The sequence below is a fragment of the Hyperoodon ampullatus genome (assembly GCF_949752795.1).
Source record: "Hyperoodon ampullatus genome assembly, chromosome: 14".
Classification (NCBI taxonomy): domain Eukaryota; kingdom Metazoa; phylum Chordata; class Mammalia; order Artiodactyla; family Ziphiidae; genus Hyperoodon; species Hyperoodon ampullatus.
Genome location: NC_136927.1, coordinates 11,877,191 through 11,897,961, shown reverse-complemented (window position 1 = coordinate 11,897,961; position 20,771 = coordinate 11,877,191). Strand labels below are relative to the sequence as shown.

The following is a 20,771-nucleotide window of genomic DNA, read 5'->3' as shown; positions in this document are numbered from 1 at the left end:
ATTCTAATATGCATGGGTTTGGAGCTTGTAGGGGCAGTTTATCTAACACCAGCAATAAACATCCCAACAGAAGATTTCAAGGTGCATTCCATGCTTTTGCTCCCCCCATTCTTCTTAGGAGAGTGGACATTACTTTTTCAGCTTTGAAATGCCATGCATTTGAGGTTTGTCATATTCCTTGCTCTGCCCTTCCAATCACAGACATACCCCTACCCTTTAGAGCAGGACAAGGGGTGGGAGCTCCCCGGGGGAGCCATGAAAGTGATGAAAACAAGGTGTCTACCCCATGACTTCACTGTCACTGCACCAACTGCCCATCAACCAGATCCTTATAGGTGAACATCAGCTTAAACATAGGGAGCCCTACAGCTGTTCTTCAGGTGATGAGAATAGCAAGTTTGAGAGGAGATTGCCAAGGAAACACATGAGACCTGTGTGTGTGTGTACGTGTGTGTGTGTGTGTGTGTAACAGAGAGAGAGAGAAGGGGCACATCCATCTGCAAACAGATGTAGAGAAGTGGGAAATAGCAACAGCACTACATGTCTGAAAGCACAAAGACCTCTATCTTCTAACAAACTGGCCTATTAAAAAGAAAGGTCACTTGCTGGCTTAGACTGAAGGAAGAAGTTCTGCCAAGGAACCCAGCAGCAAAATACGAGGATGGAGAACAGGGTGAGAAGGTACTCTTGTTTGTCTCCACCTGGAAATCCTTTGAGAGGTGCTGCTTGGAGACTGGAGATTCAGGCACTCGGCTGGTTTCCCTGTTTTCAGGCTTCCATGGGTGATCAGCACTGCAGCAACATGCCTCTTGCCCAGCCATCAGTAAATGAAAGCTAATTAACAAACACCGGATTTGTTTCACTCTTAGCAAAGGGTACAGGCTTATCCTGAATAAGCAAGCTTTCTGAATATTAAGCTCCCACATCCTGACAAACAAGATTGATCAGAACTTTCTATAATATATGCCCCTCAACAAGCCAATGAGTCTGGTATTATTCACGCTGTTGAGAAAGCTGGGGCTCAGAGACAGCAATAAACTTGTCCAGAGTCACCCAGCAACTGAGTGCCAGAACCAGCAGTCCAACTAGGTCTTCCTGATATCAAAGCTATGACCCACAATCTACTCAGCATTTCTGGTCCACCATTTTATCCTGGAGGGCAGATCCCAGTCACTCAGAGGAATATAGGAATTTTGTTTCTGCTCATCTCAAGGTTTAGGAATGACTTGGTATAAATTCCTTCCAAATTCTGTTTCCTAGATCCTTAATTTCTAAAATGAAGACTTGTGTTTAAGTAAAATGCAAAGCATTTAAAACTTTACATCATATCATGAGTACATATTCTGGTGGCCAGAATGGAGGAGGTGGGTAGGGAAAGAAAGGGGCTGATTGGCTCTGGAGGGAACCTAGTCTGGTTATCTGTAATTTGCACCAAACAGGATTTCAAGAGAGCAGCCAGAAAAATGCACAGGTCACATTTCAGGACCAAGGACCCATTCTTTAGAAAAATTCCTATGCACACCCACATAAGCCCTCTTGGCAACCTCTGATAACAACTGAAAGAGACGAAAGATTTTCTGTCTTTTGCTTTTAAATGCCCCTAAATACAATGGAATACTACTCAACAGCAAGAAGGAATGCACTATTAGTACATGCTACAACGTGAAGGAATCTCAAAATGATAATGCTAAGTGAAAGAAGCCAGAAAAAAATAATCCATAGTGTATCTTTCCATTTATATAAAATTCTATGAAATGCAAACTAATTTATAGTGGCAGAAAGCAGATAAGCAGCTGTCTTGGCACCGGGCTACAGTGAGATGGGATGGGTGGGTGGGTAGGATTATAAAAGGCATGAGGAAAATTCTGGGGGTAATGGATATGCTTATTTTCTTAATTGTGGTCATGGTTTCCTGGGAGGATGCATCTGTCAAAACTTCTCATTGTATACTTCAAAGATATGGGATTTATTGTATGCCAATTATACCTCAATAAAGCTGTTAAAAAATAAAATAGAAATAAATAAGTGGGAGGTTAAAGGTATTCTAACCTGGAACCACATCCTTCCCTACTGACATTTCAAACTTGAGTGGTGTGTGTCTTAAAAATTATTTCATAGGCAGACAGGTATCCATCTCCACTGTAAAGTAGGCAAATAGGTATTCATGGTGGCTTTTGGAGAAAGAGCATAATTCTGCAGACTCCTGTCTGGGTATGGCTTCCAGCTCAGAAGATGAGTCACGGAGACAGAGTATGGACCGTTGAGACCTTCCCCCTAGCTGAGCACACCTGCCTGTACACATATAAGCTCTCACATGTTCAAATCTGCTTCTTTCCAGGTTCCGTGGCCAAACCCATCACTGACGCCCCAGCCCAGGCACCCCGCCAACCCCCACCCCTACCATGGCTGAAGACGCGGACATGCGCAATGAGCTGGAGGAGATGCAGCGAAGGGCTGACCAGCTGGCTGATGAGGTGAGGGATGGAGACCTGGGAAGGGAGCAAAAGATGGAGAGCTGCATAGTTTGTCTTATTCAGGTTGAGGTGGGAAAAGGGCTTCTTCTCATGTCTCAGAAAAAAAGAAAAAAAAAAAACAGGAGGAGTATTACTTTGATTTCCTATATATCTAAGGGCTCTGCACACAGGAATGGGTTGGTTATAAAACTTGCATGCAGATCAGTGACTGAGCCCAAACTTCCAACTCCTAGAAATCTAGAGAAGTCAAGATCCTCTAAGAAAAGCACTGTCTTTGGGTGTCTTACAGCCAGTGTTGTGCCAGAGTTGGCTCAATTCTTAGAGCTGGGTGTTACATTGTCCAGAACTTTGCAAGGTGGTATTAAAATTGAATTATATAAACTGACAATTAAATAGATCATATTAAAATCAAAGGTAATAAATACTCAGATCTCATCACGTCCTAATGATTTTACTACTATCTATGCTTTCAAAGTTGTTGGCATGTATTGTATCTGTACTGTGAGGATACCGTCTAGTGGTGTGTTACCGTGAACCTTCCCAAGTTCACCTTCAGTGACACCATGGTGTAGTTAGAAATCAGAGAGGGAAAAAGTATTTACACCACGAATCTGCAAACACTACAAATCAGGGCTTGAACTATTGTTTTGTTGATCCTCTAGACTTAAGAAAGTGGAAAAATATTAATAATGCAGATTAAACTTAAAAGTATGAACATCCGCAGCCATTACACTATAAGCAACACAAAAAAGAATTGAGAAAATCTTCCAGTATTTGAAAACAATGATTCTCTTCAGCAGAGAAGCCACTTGCATCATTGACAAATGAATAAAGTTCCAAAACATGTCTTCATTCTTTCAATTGCCTTTTATTCACTCAAGTAAATGAAAATATCAACCAGCGTTCATGACAGAGCTGCACTTGTTTTATGCGTGCTTAGCTGTGGACACAAGAGTTCAGCAAAAATCAACAAAAGCTTTCTGTGAAAATCAATTGGCTATACAGAATTTGCAATAAAGTGGTGCATATTTTATTATTATTTATAAATTTTATGGTAGTCATCCTTTATATCATTAAAATAATACACACACATAGACACACACACACATCTTTTTTCTGGAGAGCCCATTGTTAACATTTACCAGCATACCTCTGCTTACAGCCATTCTATTTCAAAAAGCAGCCTGCTGACAGTGCTTCCAGGAAAGTGAACATGCTTCATGTTCCTGCAAACTCTTGTCCAAAATAAGTTTGTCATTGAAAAGCACAGCTTTTGAGAAATCACACTGGTTGCTGAATTCTAGTAATTTAAATGTAACTTAGAAAAAAGTGACCCCACTGTGTCCTCACACTACAGATACAATACATGCCAAGAGCCAGTGCTGAATTCATTTTTTCTTATCTAAGGATGAAGATAATTATTATAGCTGTCTCCTATAAACTAGTTATTTCAAACACACTTGATTTTTTTTCCACCCTAGGGCAACAACTTAATTTGTAGTGATAAGAACTTCCAATTGTGTTTCTAGGAGCTTTATAAGAAAATCGATGTTAGATTCATCTCAATTCATGACGAATGATATTTGCCTTTAAATTTCAATATTCCTGGTCCAGGGAGGCCAAATTAGTCCTCTGAGTATTCGAGATAATTTTTCATGCCTCCTGCACATACAAAATTACCTTTTCAAGCTTTGTCTTTGATATCAAAATCAACTTCGTCTGGTTTTGATTTTATGACAATCAGCTTTAATGTAATTGCTTTAGGGAATCTTATTATGTAGAAAGCCCGATAGGAAAGAGATTGAAATTGTGGTTTAGTTACAAAGAACATGTGATAACAACCCTTTATGTTTCCCAAGTGAAGAAAGTTTTTCTGATATTCCAAGAACTCTGGATCCTGCACTCATAATATTTATGTTTTTTATCTTAGTCGCTGGAAAGCACCCGTCGTATGCTACAACTGGTTGAAGAGGTAAGCGGTGACTATATTTTAAGATGAACTAATCCCTTTGGCCGACATATTCTTTGCCTAGACCCTTTGCCTTTCCCTAGACCACCGTCCCATTGATTCCAGTGCGAATGTAGCTACCAGAAAGCCACATAATGAGAGAGATGCTATATTTAAGTTTCCAGGTAACCATCAAAGTATTCACTCTCCCTCCAGCCCAGCCTATCTTCCTAGTCTGGGAAGCAGAGGAGGGTGGTATTTCCAAGTAAATAAATGCTCCCAAGAAATCACAAAAACAAATCAGAGCGATTTTTTAATATACGAAAGAATTACCTACATAAAATCCTCATTTGTACTGATTTTGATGCCTCTAAATTACATGTAATCTTGGCCTACTGTTTTAAATTTAGCCACATATATCACTTTAAAAAAGATGTACCCATAGAGGCATAATTTTCAGAAATTGTTACATATATAGTCAGGCACTAAAATTCATGAAATAATAGGAAAATCTTTTAATAAAGGGAAACATCAAGTCTAGTCATGTAAATATAGAAGCTCTTTTATATTCCTGACTCTGGATTTAACATCCATTTGCAAGGCACGGTTAATGAATCCGTGACTATTTTTAAATGGGTGAAATAGGGCAGACAGCAATAATGGAATCAAAAGGGCATTTGCAGTAAACCTCATTTATTCCAATTTGGGAGAGCGGCAGTCAACCAGGAAGAATAAATGGATTAATTGAACTTGTCCATTGGGAGAGATGAAGTGGAAAAAGAATGGGATGAGCTATATTTATCTTAACTGAATAAAACAAGTCTAATCGTTTTTATTCAGTGAGATGCTGTTTTATCTACGCTTTGAAAATGCTTATCAATGTATAAATTCATGTGTGGTTATCATCTTTAGAGATCTTGGGGGTTTTCTAGCAGAATGATCAAATGAGCCTACTTGCCTCGTGCTACTGTAAATTGCTTTTGCAATGACATGAAAGGAGAAAAAGGTCAATTTTATAAGGCTAAAAGCAAGGGCAGCCTCCTCTCACACTATGGAAGCCAACATTTTCCCGTACTTCTGCAGCTTCAGCTTCTCAGCTAAGAATGGAATATAGCTAAATGTGAATTGCCACAGGAGGGGGAGGAGAAGGCGGCAGCCAAGAGCTCAGAGGACTCCTGGGAAGGGTAGGGGGTCCACTGAAGGAGATCTAGTATCATGAAAAATGACAGTTTGAGCCTGCAGCGTAGCACAAATTGGCTCCCACAGGAGGTGGGCCAGCAAGGGGCCCTCGGCAGCACAGGAAAGCAACCTTCCCTCCCTTAATGAAGAGAAATGTTTTCTTTGTGCTGTCCTGGGAACACCACTCACGCAGAAGTACTTGAGGACCAAAAAGGAGGCAGATATTCTAAATCTACTAGTGTCAGTGAGGCTTTCAGAATCCACATGTTGCCCCTCATCTTGTCATGAGAACAAGTAAAAGGAACAAATCTGAGTAACATCCACACATGAGCTCTCACCGTGACAGGAAGGGAGCCCAGAAGTCAGCTGACATCATTATCTTGATTCGTGTTTATGACCTTCAACCATGGCCTCCAAGCTCATATTTCATTTTCATTTGTGTGTGTGCTCATGTGAAGGGAATTTCTAAACTACAAAATCTATCACCAGTTTGCCAACCTGTGCAATGTTGAAACTGCCTAGAACACATAAAGTGATGGAGGAATGCATCCAACACACTTTTCCCAACTAGCCCCTCCCCCATCAGAGTCTTTGGGCCACAGAGACTTCTTTTTCTGTGTCTTCTTAAATTGCAGGCAATGTTGGCCAGTCTTGGAAAAGGAGTGTCTGCTCTAATTTATTCTGGAAAAAAAAATCTCAAAAGCTCTATTAATTGAAGTAGGATTCTCAAATATTACATTTTTGTTTTTCCTAAAGTGTTTCTCGATCAAGCATGAAGTTGCATCTTAGAACAGGGGGTGAAACAGATGGATGCTGTCTCCTACCTCTAATAAATGAGAGGAGGCTATTAGACTTTCCATCCTTAGGAAATTATGAGCAAGGCATTATTAGACTAGATTGATTGCTCTTACATCCTCCTGGGTTATCTTATATTGATGGTCAAACATCCCTTATGTCTAGGGCATTGGCCAGTCACATGATATTCTGCTTTCAATCAAGAAGGAAATTCTCTTTAAAGAGAATCAGCATTAAATATTCATCAAGGGCAGAAATCATTTGGAAAATCTGAGCATTGAAATACCAGGATCTTGCCCATGATCCCAAAGTCCATCAGTGCCATATAATTTGAATTGAGCTGAATGCTTACTGAAATTCAGTCTCAAAGACAGGAAAGGTTACTTAACTTGTGAAGTTTCCCTGAGGCAAACAATCACACTTTCAGTGGAATATATAGGACTTTGTGCCATCCCTCATGGACTTTACGGTGTAACAGAGTGGAAGGCATGGAAGCTTGGTTTTTAATAGAAGCCATCATCAGTGTATCAAGGACAATGTAAAGTTACACAGAGATCAGTAGATAAAGTTCAGAAAAGCTGAATACCATACACACATAAAAAGATTAGAAATCACATAACACTTGGTTCCCAGCCTGGGGCTGGGAACTGGCTCTTTTGATGGATGCATTTCAGCAAATATTTATGGAATGCCTGACGCTGGAGGTGGAAGATCAATATTGATATCATGTAGAAAAACAGATATGAAAATAGCTCTCCAAATTCAAGGCCACACCTGCCTCAGGAGCATAGAGGAGGGGACAATGAATTCTAGAGGGAGAGTCAGGAATACTATTTGATTCCAGACAAAAAAGTTAACTCTGCTAATAATAACTGCAGGAAATGAGCTCTACACGTTAATGCGTTGAGCTATGGGACAAAGCCAGGAAAAGCCACACTGCCCTAGGGCAGGCTGATCCAAAAGCCCCACACAGAGCTTTCATGCACTGGTGGTTACTGAGGGCTCCCCAACATTTATGGGTGTTTCAGCATCTTTTCTTTTCATTCCAACTTATCTTTCGAAATGTTGGCCACAAGAAGAAAATAAGCATTCTAAAGCTATGTCTTTGTTATGCCAGACTTTGTACTAAAGGTGGAAAATTCAGGCTGAGCAGTTGTTTTCAGGTAGACAGTTGTAGGCATCTTTTGGAACTCTCTCAGTTAAGAGAGTGTCTGGACTGGCCTACTTTTAGCTCAGGTGTATTGGACTTTGGGAAAAGCATTTCAGGATGACAAAAGACTTTAAAATGTTCTATAAACATGGTCTTAGATCATCAGCAAGAAAGAAAATAAGAATAGAGAAATTAAAAGTAAAAAGAAAGAAATGAAAAAAATATCAGGGACTTCCGTCCAGTGGTTAAGAATCTGCCTTCCAATGAAGAGGACGCGGGTTCAATCACTGGTTGGGGAACTAAGATGCCTCATGCCACGGGGCAACTAAGCCCACGTGCTGCAGCTACCATGCCTATGCACTCTGGAGCCCACACACCACAACTAGAGAGCCTGAGTGCTGCAACTAGAGAGAAGCCCATGTGCCACAACGAAGAGCCCAAGCCCGCGTGCTGCAACACAGATCCCACGCACTGCAACTAAGACCCAGTGCAGCAAAATAAGTAAATAAATAAATATTTTTAAAAAAAATCACTGACGTCTCCAACTCCCCCTGTTCACAGTTAGACAAGTTTCCCAGGGATTTTTAACAGGAACCAGGAATTGAGCTAAGACAAAAATAGAACCACCTCCTCTCCCTCCTAGCTATTAAAACATAATACTCATTAAGGGATCAGAGAAAGTAATATTCTGCCTCCCCCAAGATATCGTCCCATCCCTGTCCTTCTCTCTTGCCCTCCTAGTTCCTCCAAAGGACGACCCAGTTGTTTTGATAAAAGTTGTCAGCAAAAAGTGGAGCCAAATATAAGTTCTACTATATATTGAGAACCTACTATATGCCAGTGACTGTGCTCAGAGTGTATTATCTAATTTAATCCCTGCAGTCACTTTTTCTACTGCTTTGCTCTCCATTTTACCAAGGAGGAAAGTGAAGTCCACAGTGGTTAAGGAACTTGCTTGAGACACACAGCCACAAAAGACAGAGATGAAATTCAAACTCAGATCTACCTGATTCCAGAATGTGAATTCTTACAACATTTCCCTTACATCAGCAACTCCCACAATATTTTAAAAATTTTTGAGAATTCCACAAAAAGCAAAAGGATCCAAGAAAACAAACATAGCAGCTCATCCTAAACTGACAGATTCCACACAAATGAAATCCTTTATCTCAGTTTTTGAATCATTGCCTCCAGTGGTGTTGAACCTGTAGAAGCTTTTAGGTTCTGTATCTTATTTTGTCTTTATAAATCTTGGGAAGTGAGGGAGCTGTTTCTGTCCCCATCTGATAGCTGGGAAAGCTGAGACACAGAACAGATGACTCTAGAGCAATAGATCTGTAAAGATAAGTCTAGAATTCAGAATTACTGACTCCCAGATTCCAGCTCTGTTCACTTGACCAAACTGTTTATCATTCTGTGAAGCACAGTTTAGAAGCCAGGCATTTGTCTGGCCCTTACCTTAGTGCCTGGGGCAGAGTGGAAGCTCAATAACCATTTAGTGAATGAATGAATGAATGAACAAACTAATGAACAAGTGAGTGAATGAACCAACCTAGCAACTACCCAATCTTATTTAGCATCTCTATCCTTATCTTAAATATGGGAAAGCATCCTGAAAGTTCAAGTGACTCTTCCCTAATCTCAAGACTATTAACTGGCTGAGCTTAGGGAGAAGTCACTTGAACTTTCAGAAGCTCACTGCTTCTGTTCTCCCAAACTGGGGCAAACTCTTGGTGGTTCTGTGACTCATTCCAGCACTGAAACATTTAGCACCAAATTGAACAAAGCGGAAATTATACTTGCAGAGGAAATTATACTTTATTTTATTTATTTATTTTATTTATTATATAAAATAAATGGGTAGAGCAGAAAGGGTCAACAGATGAGAGCTGAACTGACTAAACTGAAGTCACTCACCTGTTTCCCACCCTCTATCCCAAATAGAACGGGACAGAGATCTCATGCATGGCCTTGAGTTGGGTCCTTAGAGAAGAAGATGCTCTCTGAGTTGACTCCATCCTCAATGGAACTTGCATTGTCTCATCCACATGCCTGAATGAGCCATCTGCTTTTTACAATTTCCTCTCATAAACAATGGTTAAAATTTGCAGAAAAGGAGCATAGAAATTGTTAAAATACAGTCTCGTGTAGACAAATGTCCATTTATAACACATTGAAGAACAAGATTTTGAAATGTCTTCTGGGGTCTAGAATCTTGCTGCTCAATGTATGACCCTGCACCAGCCAGCATCGCCAATCTTGTTCAAAATGAAAAATCTCAGGCTCTACCCCAGTCCTACTGAATCAGGATCTATATTTTAACAAGATGTTTTCTATGCAGGGGATTCATATGCACATTCAAGTTTGAGCAGTGGTCTAGAAACTTCTGGTGGTAGTCTGTAATGATGATATTTTAGTTTGCCCAGATATCCTGCTATAGGTGCATTTTGTGAAGGTATTTATTTTATTAACTCTGGTGTAAGGCTAACTATAGGCACCGTTCTAACATGTGCCGCCTATTAATTCATTGAATTTGCATAAGAACTCAATGAGGTATGAACTATTATGATTGCTCTATTACAAATGAGCGAACTGAGGCACAGAGCAATTAGGACATTTGCCCGAGGTCCTGCAGCCAGGAAAAAAAATCACCAGGATTCCAAGGCAGATTCTAGCTCCAGAATCTGTGCTGTCAATGACTCCTGAAGTCATCCTGAGCCTTCACTCTCCAAACTACATCCTGACATTGCAACTAAACCTTATCAAAATGTGTTCAACCACTAATTTGAAAAGATACATGCACCCCAGTGTTCATAGCAGCATTATTTACAATTGCCAAGGAATGGAAATGACCTAAGTGTCCATCAACAGATGAATGGATAAAGAAGCTGTAGTATATATATACAACAGAATACTATTCAGCCCATAAAAAAGAATGAAAATTCGCCATTTGCAGCAACATGGATGGACTTGGAGGGTATTATGTCAAATGAAATAAGTCAGACAGAGAAAGACAAATACTGTATGATATCTGTGGAATCTAAAAAAACACAACAAACTAGTGACTAAAACAGAAAAGAAGCAGACTTACAGATATAGAGAACAAACCAGTTGTTACCAGTGGGGAGAGGGAAGGGGGAAGGGGCCATAGAGGTGTAGGGGTAAAAAAGGGGTTCTTATGTGATTACATGAAATCATGTATGTGAAAGTTTTGAAAACTATAAAGCACTATAGAATTTAAAGAATCTTTCATTCAATTTTTTTAAAAAAAGCAAAATAGGCTTTTCTGTCTGGGAGAGTTAACTGCACACGTTCTCTGAAATGGTGAGTTGATAAAAGCTCACAGAAATAATTTTCAGTGTTTTATTTTATTTTTTAAAAGCACTACTGGAATTAAATTGTTGAAATACTGTTAAAAAAACAAAACAAAACACTTTTGTTGACCTCCACTAACATCTCTCTCTCTTAGGTTAATGTAAGTCAGTCGAAAATAAATGGGGCCATGAGAGATGTATTTTAAAATTTATTCTAGGTACCACCATGAGTTTTCTTGAAAAAACAATTAATCCAAACTGTAAGCACTGCCATTTAACACCTATTAATAATCACCCTATAAAACGGAAGGTCTTTACATAACTAGTTCCTGGAAATGATGATTATGAGCAATGCAAATATCTCTGCTCCCTTTTTCCCACCCACAAACTCCCACTCCCCTCCACCAAATAGTTCAGGGCTGTTTGGTTTATTTAGATCATAAGGGGTGAACAAAAAAACTGCAGTAAAACTTGTGGATGAATTATTTTCTCACACCATATTATTGTGTAGAATTTCAGATTTCATTAGAAAAAGCCCTTATTTCTCATCTGTCATTCCCTTTTCTAAATCTTGCAAAACTTCTCTCCATAAAGAAAGAAATGGAAGATTGAATTTCCTTTTGAGCTATGTTTCTCAACCTTTGTGAAGATGTCATCTTTTTTGATAAACCTAAAAATCTCATCACCACTCCCAAGATTCTTACACATCTTTTCAGTAGAGCACCCCTCCCCAATTCACCTATGGAAACTTTCTGATCTATCGTGCCAGAGAAGATTTAGTCTTAAAGATTTTGAAAGATTTGCTTTCTGTGGTTGGTGCTACAAAAACTATAGGCATTTTTATTTTCCAGATATAAAATCATGCTATAATATTAAGTATGTGTATTTCAAGTCCATGCCAAGCCCCATCCCGAGCCCCACCCCATGGAGACTGAGCAACATCCCCCTCTTCTATCTGAGAATCACTGATGAAGCAAGTCCACAGGTGACCCACCTCTCTGAGTTCCTCCCCAGCCCCTAATACTCTTCGCCATACTTCCTCCCTCTTTTTCCTTTGGTCCTTCCTCATTTTCCATATCTAGGGCTAATTGTCCCCTTACTGATTTCTCTTTCTCTCTTTTCTCTCTCTAACTCTTTTTCCACTTTGCTACCATTATTGGAATGTAGAGTAAAGATGCTGGTATCAGGACTTTGGTTATGTTGGATGAACAAGGAGGTAAGTTCAGATTTCTTCAGTAAGAACAATTCCTCATCTGAATAAAGTCCATTAAAAAATGATTTGTGCATCTACAGGTGGTCATTGATGTGTGTTATGCACATATATGTGTGTAAGAGTTCTACAGTTTTTATCTTGCTTTTTTTCTCCTTTTTCTTTTGAAAAGATTGGTAAATGTATGGAAATGTTGAGATCTTCACAGTTGAATAAATGGTACTATGCACCCTGTTATATGTGTTCGGGTAATAGAATTTTGAAGGCAGAAGTCATTTGTTTGAATTTTTAATGATAGGATTTTGGAGAGTTTGAGAATTCTCCTCCTCATCCCCAATCTTTCCCATAAATTTGATGTGATAATTCCTAAATAGAATGAGAGAATAGTATACCATATTGTCCATTTCTTTTGACCATCCTAATTCAGAATCTGGCAATATTGATTTCCAAGTCATTATGGGAATTCCTTGAATAACTGGAAGCTGTTTTTAACAGGAAATAAGCTGAGGGAAATCATTGGAAAATTGAACCACATAAAATATTTGAACTTTTTCTTTTAATTATTACGGAAATACTAGAAGCAGTGAACATCAGAGTGCCAACATTTTAGTATAGTATATTTAGTCTACAGTGGAACCTAGAAAGGTAATACCAAAATTATTTTCTTTGATTTATACATACGGTCATACAGCAATGATTTATTTAATTCTAGCCACAAGTTAGTTATCTGATTCCATTCTGAATTCTTATCATAATAATCAGATTTAGCAGAATTTTTTCTCTTTATGTATATCTTACAAAGACATTAGAAAACTCTTAGCAATCACAAGAAATGTTTTGTCAAAGGTAAAAATATAAAATTTTTTACAACATGGAACACCATAAACAAACTCCAAGAATAAACCTCAAACTGGGGATGGGGGGGCAGGGTGGGAAACTACCTTACAGATAACAGACATAAGGCATTTCCCTAAAATACAGAGAGACCTTGCATTTTATCAAAGAAAAGGACAACAACATACAAGAAAAAATGGATGTAATATGTAAATCATCCGTTTACAAGTAGACAAATGAAACCATGCTTCGCCCAACAACAGTAATGAGATGCCACTCTTTAGCAGATTGGCACAGCTTCTTTTAATTGATAATAATCAATGCTGTGAATATGTTGGGAAAACAGAAACCCTCAATCTACAGATGGGCACTGATGATCGGTACAAAGTTTCAGAGTAATTTGATAATATCTCCAAATTTTGATGAGCACCCATCTTTGACCAAGATATTCCACTCATAGAATTATATGCTGCAGATATTCATTGACAACTCCATGAAGAAAAATATACATGCCTTACCTGTAATGGTATAAAACTGGAAACTAAATGTCTGTCAGTGGGGAGACCGACCAAATCAGTTATGATATGGCCAGGAAAGAAATTCTGCATAAAATGTTCTGCAACCTTTACAATATATGAGATCAATTTTTACTGACTTCTGAGGAGTTACAGCAGGGACAGGGAGGGACTGAAGGAAGGTGTATTATTTGGGGTCCTCTGGGAAGCAACTGCTAAGAATCAATTAGAAGTGTGTGAGACTTCTTAAGGAAATGTCTGCGATGGGTGAAGGGGAGAGGAAGCAGGAGTAAGCAGGGAGAGCCTTTGGACTGTGATGCGGGCTTGACACTTGTGAGAGGAGAGGGAGGCAGTAGGAGGATTGGGTAGGAAGAGTCTCATACTGTAGTGCTGCTCTGAGAAAGTCTCAGCCAGACTGACAGGCAGCCCAGGAGCAAAGACAACCCGATGGAGCAGCCCTGTGACGGGCAGTGATGCCTCCGCTCTAGTAAATTGTGCTCAGCTGTTGGCTAGAAGCATCCCAGGGAGGGCATGGCTTCCATGTAAATGTGGTGGATCCCATAGGTACAACAGCTGGAGGTGTCAGCTAACTACAGTGTCCCTCTTGAAGGGAGATCTGAGGGGTACACCCTCATGGCTGCTATGTAAAGACTTTTGTTTCTATATTATTTATTTGTATTGAACTTTTCCAATAAATATACACCAACTAATTTTTTTTAAATCAGAAGAAAATTTAAAAAAAACAATTGAACATCAATCCCAACACTTCTCCCCCCATTTTTAAAATATAAATTGTCAAAATTAATACAAAAATAATGGAGCCTAGTGGAGTTGTATTTTGAAGGAATTACAATAGCTGTGGCAGTCTTCAGAGCTCTCCAGGTGAATTTGCTATAAATCATAAGACTTGCTGGCTTGATGTGTATAACAATGTCCCAGACTTTGAAACTCAGGACACAGCAAATCATTGCTTTTTTAAAAAATTTATTTAATTAGGCAGCAGGTGCCCATAGAGAAGAGTGGTACCTCATTTCCAGAGCTAAATTGATACATATATGCTCAGGTAATAAGGAGTTCTATCTTATTAACTCTTTTAGTTAATAATTTGCATGTGAAGGGAGTAGATAAGGAGCATTGCAATAGGAGAAAAAGTTTGAGAAAGGTTCAGGATAATACCATTTTCTCCCCTAATTATAAAGCATTGACATGAAAAATAATATATATAAATCTGAAGTCAAAAAGAAAGTGAATAAGATATTGAGTTTCAGATTTCATTGTACTTTGATGAAGAAAATCTACAGGCAAAATTTCCCAAAATCTCCCAAATAATACAAAAATATATTATTCTTAAACACAAATGATTCCCAGGAACATCTTTACATTATTCTCTGAGAAATGAAGTAAAATTGCAGATTGCCCCCACAAGATAGTTAATGTTCTCAGCTAAGACATTTCAATTGTGGCCACACAGCAGTAAATGCTAACTTCTCGGTTGAACATATTTCCTAGGATAACCTGGGTTTTACCAGATGCGTGGTGAATAATTGATACTGATGAGAAGCATGCAACTGTAAACCCTCAAAAGTGGGTAGCTTCTGCCTGGTCTTAAATGCTACATGTTCCATTTATACTGTAAGAAAAGATTAGAACTTTTGAAATGACTGATGAGTCAACAACTATCTTTACTGCCATTGTAAATGCATTTTGACACTGCATATGCTGTGTTTAGTTGTTTAGATCAGTAACTGCTTTAAAATTTCTCTCCAGTTATGCTCTACTAATTTTGTCTTTGCCTGAACACCAAAAGTGTTGACTGCAACTGCACAGAAGTCTCAAGAAACAGCCATCTGCCTAAAGAGCCAATCCAGGTTGTCCTGCTAAATGGTTGTGCTAGGAAATTCCTTATGGGATTCTTGTTTTACACCCACGTGTCAGGAGACACCAAGGAGCACTGAGCATGACAGATGGCCCTGAAATGTCCTACGTCCTTGGACTTTTCTTGTCTCCAAGAGAAATCCCCATGAAAAACCCCTAGCCCTAATGTGGGATGATTTAACCTTTCACTTCCATATCTCTTGTTCCCTTTGTTGGTCTTTGCTGGGTTATATGTTTGTTTCGATGCTGAAAATGCTGCTCTTGGGACAATCCCATGGGAACGACTACAAACTAAACAGTGAAATCTTTCACCACTGCCTGGCAGAGTAAAGGCAAAGTAAACCCTCATCCACAGAGCCTGCCAACTTTCTTAAAGGGTTCATGGCACTACAGGGTAACATTTGTGAAAACATCCCTCTTGCTAAAGTCCACTCACCAATATCTCTTATGAATGACTAAAGCTGCATTGCCCAATATGGCAGCCCCTAGTCACATGGCTATTTAAATTTATTTAAATGAATTTCCATATGTTCATCAATTCTAAGGAAAATGAAAATCATGTAGGCAGCATCTTGTAATTGGTTACACTCATGAAGGCTTGCACATTGGGTCAATCAATAGCATTGACCTCTTGCTATTCTTCTACTGTTTCTTTTTTTACTAGATTGAGGATTCTAATGGTCCCATGCTGCTTTACTTATGTAATATTAGTACAAAAGATGTCTAAACTTAGATCCCTGAGCATCCTGCCATTGGTGGATCCATTACAAATAACCAATCATCCAAATATCATAGCAAAAGAAAGAACAATCTCTTGCCCCAACATACAGTGTGATGTACTGGAATACCTCCCCAATCCAAAATCTTATTCCCCTCCCAGTCTCCAAGAGTAAACAGAAAACAGCCAGAAAGTAAGTTTAGGGAGGTAAGGAGCAGTCAACCCTAGACACTGCATTGCATCAGCTTCTCAGATGCTGCTGTCTACACCAGAATGGAATGAGGATATTGATTGCTTTTAAGCATTTCCTGAGAAAAATCTTCACAGAAATCATTTAAGTGCTGTGAAGTCCCAATACACCAAACATATCCACAAACGTAACTCAGTAACACTCTTAAAATTGACATTATTGTGAGCACCTGCTATGTGCCATAGCACTGAACAAAACAGGAAAAAATCCCTGTCTTTATAGCATTTACATTCAAAGAGGGAACCAAAAAAAAAAGAAAAAAAATTAATATTATTGTCAGAATATCTGTGACAAAATGGTTCCACAATATTTTTTAATTTCTTTTTAAATATTTTTATTTATTTTTTAAATGTTTGTTTATTTTTTTACTTATGGCCATGCCATGCGGCATGCTGGATCTTAGTTCCCTGACCAGGGATCGAACCTGTGTCCCCTGCAGTGGAAGCGGTGGAGTCTTAACCACTGGACCCCCAGGGAAGTCCCACAATATTTTTTTAATTAAGGATTTGACTTATAATTGTGTATAAAGAAACATTCAACCAATATTGGAGCAATAAAATAGTTTTCTGAATCAACTTTTCTGAAAGAACTCCAGAATTCCTCTTTGCTATGATCTTTGCTGAACAAACTGGCAAACCATGGCCAAACCCTGCTCTCAGAAATAGGGATTTGAACCTGTCTGTTTGTTTTTATCTTTTAATTTGAATTCTCTGGTTCAGAAATTCAACACTTGTGGGCCAGTTCACTTTTATTTATGTTATTTTCTAATCCCTGGAGACACAGTGAGTGGGGATCCTGAAATGTCAGAAAGTTATCTTAGCTGAAAATATTAACTCAAGAGAAATTCCTTAGGAAAAGCAAACACCTGAATGTGTGTCCCCATGCCATAACCTGTGCATATGTCAGCTGTGATAGTTGAGCCCAACAAGTTTTCCCTCCGAACCCAGATGCTTCAATCTCATCTCAACCCAGCTCTCCAGGAAGCCATTAGCAATTCCTCGATTGGAATTTGGCGTCCCTATTCTGTCTGTACTTAACATAGTTCTTGTTTTTTGAGGATATTGGGCTCCTTTCCCCCCAACCAATCCCCTCATTTGATAGTTAATTTGATCTACAGACTAATTTATTGCATTCCTTAAAGGAAACTGGAATGAAGTCTTCAGAAAAGTACAGAATTCTCTGGATTGTAAAGAATTGTCATCCATTTGTTTTTTAGCCCCTTTAGAGATTTTTCTTAAGCTATTACTGTACCTATATTTATTCAGCAAAAGTTTGCCAGCACTACACCCTTATTTCCTCTGGCTAGCCTATGCTGGATAAACATTTTGTTTTCCCCTGTCATTTGAAAAGCAGAGCAGAGATAGCAGATTCCTAATAAGCTGAATTCTATTCCTCAGCCCCACAAAAGAGAACATAATAGGCTTTTATTTTCCAAATGGATAGTCTCTCCAGTTTGGGCCACTAGTGAACCTAGCTTAATTTTCTGGAATGACAATTTCTACTGGAATGACAATTTAATGTGAAATTGTTTTTAAGTGATTATGTATGCCCTTAGACTGGAAATGTATTTACCAGTTTTATTCTAATCATGCCTTCCTTCCCAGAGGCGTAGGCATGCATGCATGAAAATATAGATGAAAGGAGGAATAGAAATGTAATTAGCTTTTGTAAATAGACAGCCAAGACATCCCATTGCTGTCTTAATGGTCTTAAAAGCTGTTTTAAAAATCCCTTCATGGAACTTATAGTTTACTCAATTTGATGACACAACATTTGAAAAATTAATCAAGTTGGTGTATGTTACCCTGGTGACCTAGAAGTATGATTCATTTTTATGGGTATTGATCTACGTCTTAGATATACTAAGGTCAGCTTTCCTGGCAGTGATGACTTGGTACTGTTTAATGTTCCAATCCATCACCTTCCTCCAGAGACCCAGGCATTCATTTTTCCCATGCTCTGCCTGGGGTTGGGGTCTAGCATTTCCCATTGTGGAAAATGGGAAATCAGGGGCAGAGAAGTGAAATGCCTTCCAAAGCTTTCATTACAAGGAAGTCATAGGATAAAAGGAATTTAAATGTTCCACTACCTATAACATTGCTGTGCTGATGTTGCTTTTCTTAGAGCTTGTGTTAATTGAGTATTCAAAACCAAGAGCTGTCCATGGCCTGCCTTTGACTAGAGAACCACTGCTAGGGGGAAATAATATATGGTATCCATTGATAGTTATCACTGTAGTGTTATTTTTCCCAAAGAAGAAGGTGGATTATTTTCTACCCTTAGCTGGTTGAGGATGCTTAAAAACCAAAAGACTGAGACATGTTAAAGTTGAAGCAGACACTTTCTCTAGTAGCATTACATCTGAATGCCTAAAACATAAACTAACATGCTGTTTTCTTTCTCTTGGGTTTCACTGGTGTCTGAGTAAGTGAATATGCTGTGCTGTTTTCCTGGACCCTCAGGATCTAACAGGCCTACCTACCCCATCCCATCATGTCTGCACTATAAACGATTTGAGCATCATTTTTGTTCATTTCCTTCCACCCCTGGCTGCATAGGGGAGCAACAGCCGACTCCAGCAATGCATCCTCTCAAACAATGCATTATAATAGCTCTCCTTCTTTTTCAAATTCCGTTTCACATAGACATTTCTCATGTTCTGTTGGAAACCCCCAAAAAATTCATTCCACACTGTCATCCCTTTGTCCTAACCAGAACAACTCGATCGTGTCGAAGAAGGCATGAACCATATCAACCAAGACATGAAGGAGGCTGAGAAAAATTTAAAAGATTTAGGGAAATGCTGTGGCCTTTTCATATGTCCTTGTAACAAGTAGGTACTGGGTACCAGCTCTAATCTGTGGCGTCCAGTTTTCTTTCTTTCTTTTTTTTTTTCTTTTTTAATGTCAAAGTGAATGTCTGAAGTTTTGTCTTTTTTTTCTTTGTCCTTTTTCATCTGCTTCATTCTGTGGGGATAAAATACTTGTGTTTAATCAGAACAACTGGAACGCATTGAGGAAGGGATGGACCAAATCAATAAGGACATGAAAGAAGCAGAAAAGAATTTGACGGATCTAGGAAAATTCTGCGGGCTTTGTGTGTGTCCCTGTAACAAGTAGGTGCTGCCTGCCTGCCTGAAGCTTTGGTTTCCCAAGGCCCATCTCCAAGCCTTGACAAGCTCATTCCTGCTGGGTGCAAAGGCAGGATGAGTATGTGGCATGCAGAACAGATCAATACCGTCTCCAATGCATTCATCTCATAGCATAGATGATATTAGTGGGAGTTACTGTTGATGCATTAAAAATCAGGCATACTACAGTGAAAACTTCACTGTCAGCAACTTTTATTGATGAACGTTTCAACATTTTCCAGAAAGTGTACCTTGAAACAGAGACTAATCTCAAGAAAGAGGTGCTTTAGAGAACATAAAATCCCATAAAAGAGGGATTTTATGTTCTCTAAATCCCAAAAGCCAAAATTGCAGATTTAGAAAAGACTGTGGGTAAGTTGGGAAGATAAGAAACACGTATCAGGGTTTGATTTTTCAGAAGCAAAAATAACAGTTAATTTGGCCCAAACAAGCATTTCATAAGTTAGAGAGTATGACAGCGATTCACCCTTTCAACTGCCCACCAGTTGCCAAATCGTGTCAGTGGTTAGATCGTAGATGCCGCAGCTGCACCCAACGCAGAGGCAATGAGTCCTTCCACAAGAAGTGCTCAAGGCTTAGCCAAATTGGACCCATCCCTCTCCAGTTCTTCCTCTTGGAAGACCTCCCTGTACACTGGCCGAAATGTTGAAATGTGTAGATTTTGCATGCACAACATCACAAAACATTCAACTATTAAGGTTCTGCAATGCTTTTTTGGAATGTAGCAGAAATGTGACATGTGGTTATAAAGGTTTGCAACAGAAGGAACCTGAAAATAAGGGTTCTGGAAGGTAGTCTCCTTTGACTAGCAGTGAAAAAAAAATGCATGAGCGGATTGTTCAACATGCATTTGGAAAATTAAACCCGTTACCCGATCCCGTTCACCCCTCCCACTTCCCTTTGAACAGAAGCCTTTTTCCTAAAAGCTCTCCTGATCCTAGCTTTTAGCATAGAAATTGATGTCATTTCTAGCTGATTATATGACCATTCACATCCTTTAAACTTTGAGGCTGATTTAAAATATCCCACTTCCTGTTTAGGAGGGGGAGGGGCTCAATTTACAAATACATTTAAACTTTTCTTTTTTCTTTTTTTTTTTAAGAATGATCTACAGTAAAGCCTGATTAACTGGAATCTAGCTAACTGGAACCCTTGAGTATATTTATACTTCTGCTCCTTTCCACTTTTAGCAAGAAGAGACAAATGAACAAGGAGAGAACAAATCCCATCAAGGATTTTAAGGTGTTTCTCTTTAAGGTCAATCTAGGCAGTTTGCATTCTTTCACTCAGTCTCCATTCTGTATAACTTCTACATCCAATAGGACCAAACAGTAAGAGCTGAGCTGCAGAGGAAAGGC

At 39.0% G+C, this 20,771-nt stretch overlaps 1 protein-coding gene across 1 annotated transcript in view; it reads left to right on the top strand.

The window, feature by feature from the left end:
* Positions 1-2,402: 2,402 nt before the first annotated feature.
* The window catches only part of SNAP25 (synaptosome associated protein 25), a gene marked incomplete at its 5' end in the record, with an annotated part of 32,742 nt that continues 14,373 nt past the window's right edge, over positions 2,403-20,771 (top strand). The window contains 4 exons of the mRNA XM_079718739.1: positions 2,403-2,474; positions 4,405-4,446; positions 12,028-12,076; positions 19,260-19,377. Of these exons, the coding sequence (XP_079574865.1) occupies positions 2,403-2,474; positions 4,405-4,446; positions 12,028-12,076; positions 19,260-19,377 (281 nt within the window). The remainder of the gene's footprint in view (positions 2,475-4,404; positions 4,447-12,027; positions 12,077-19,259; positions 19,378-20,771) is intronic.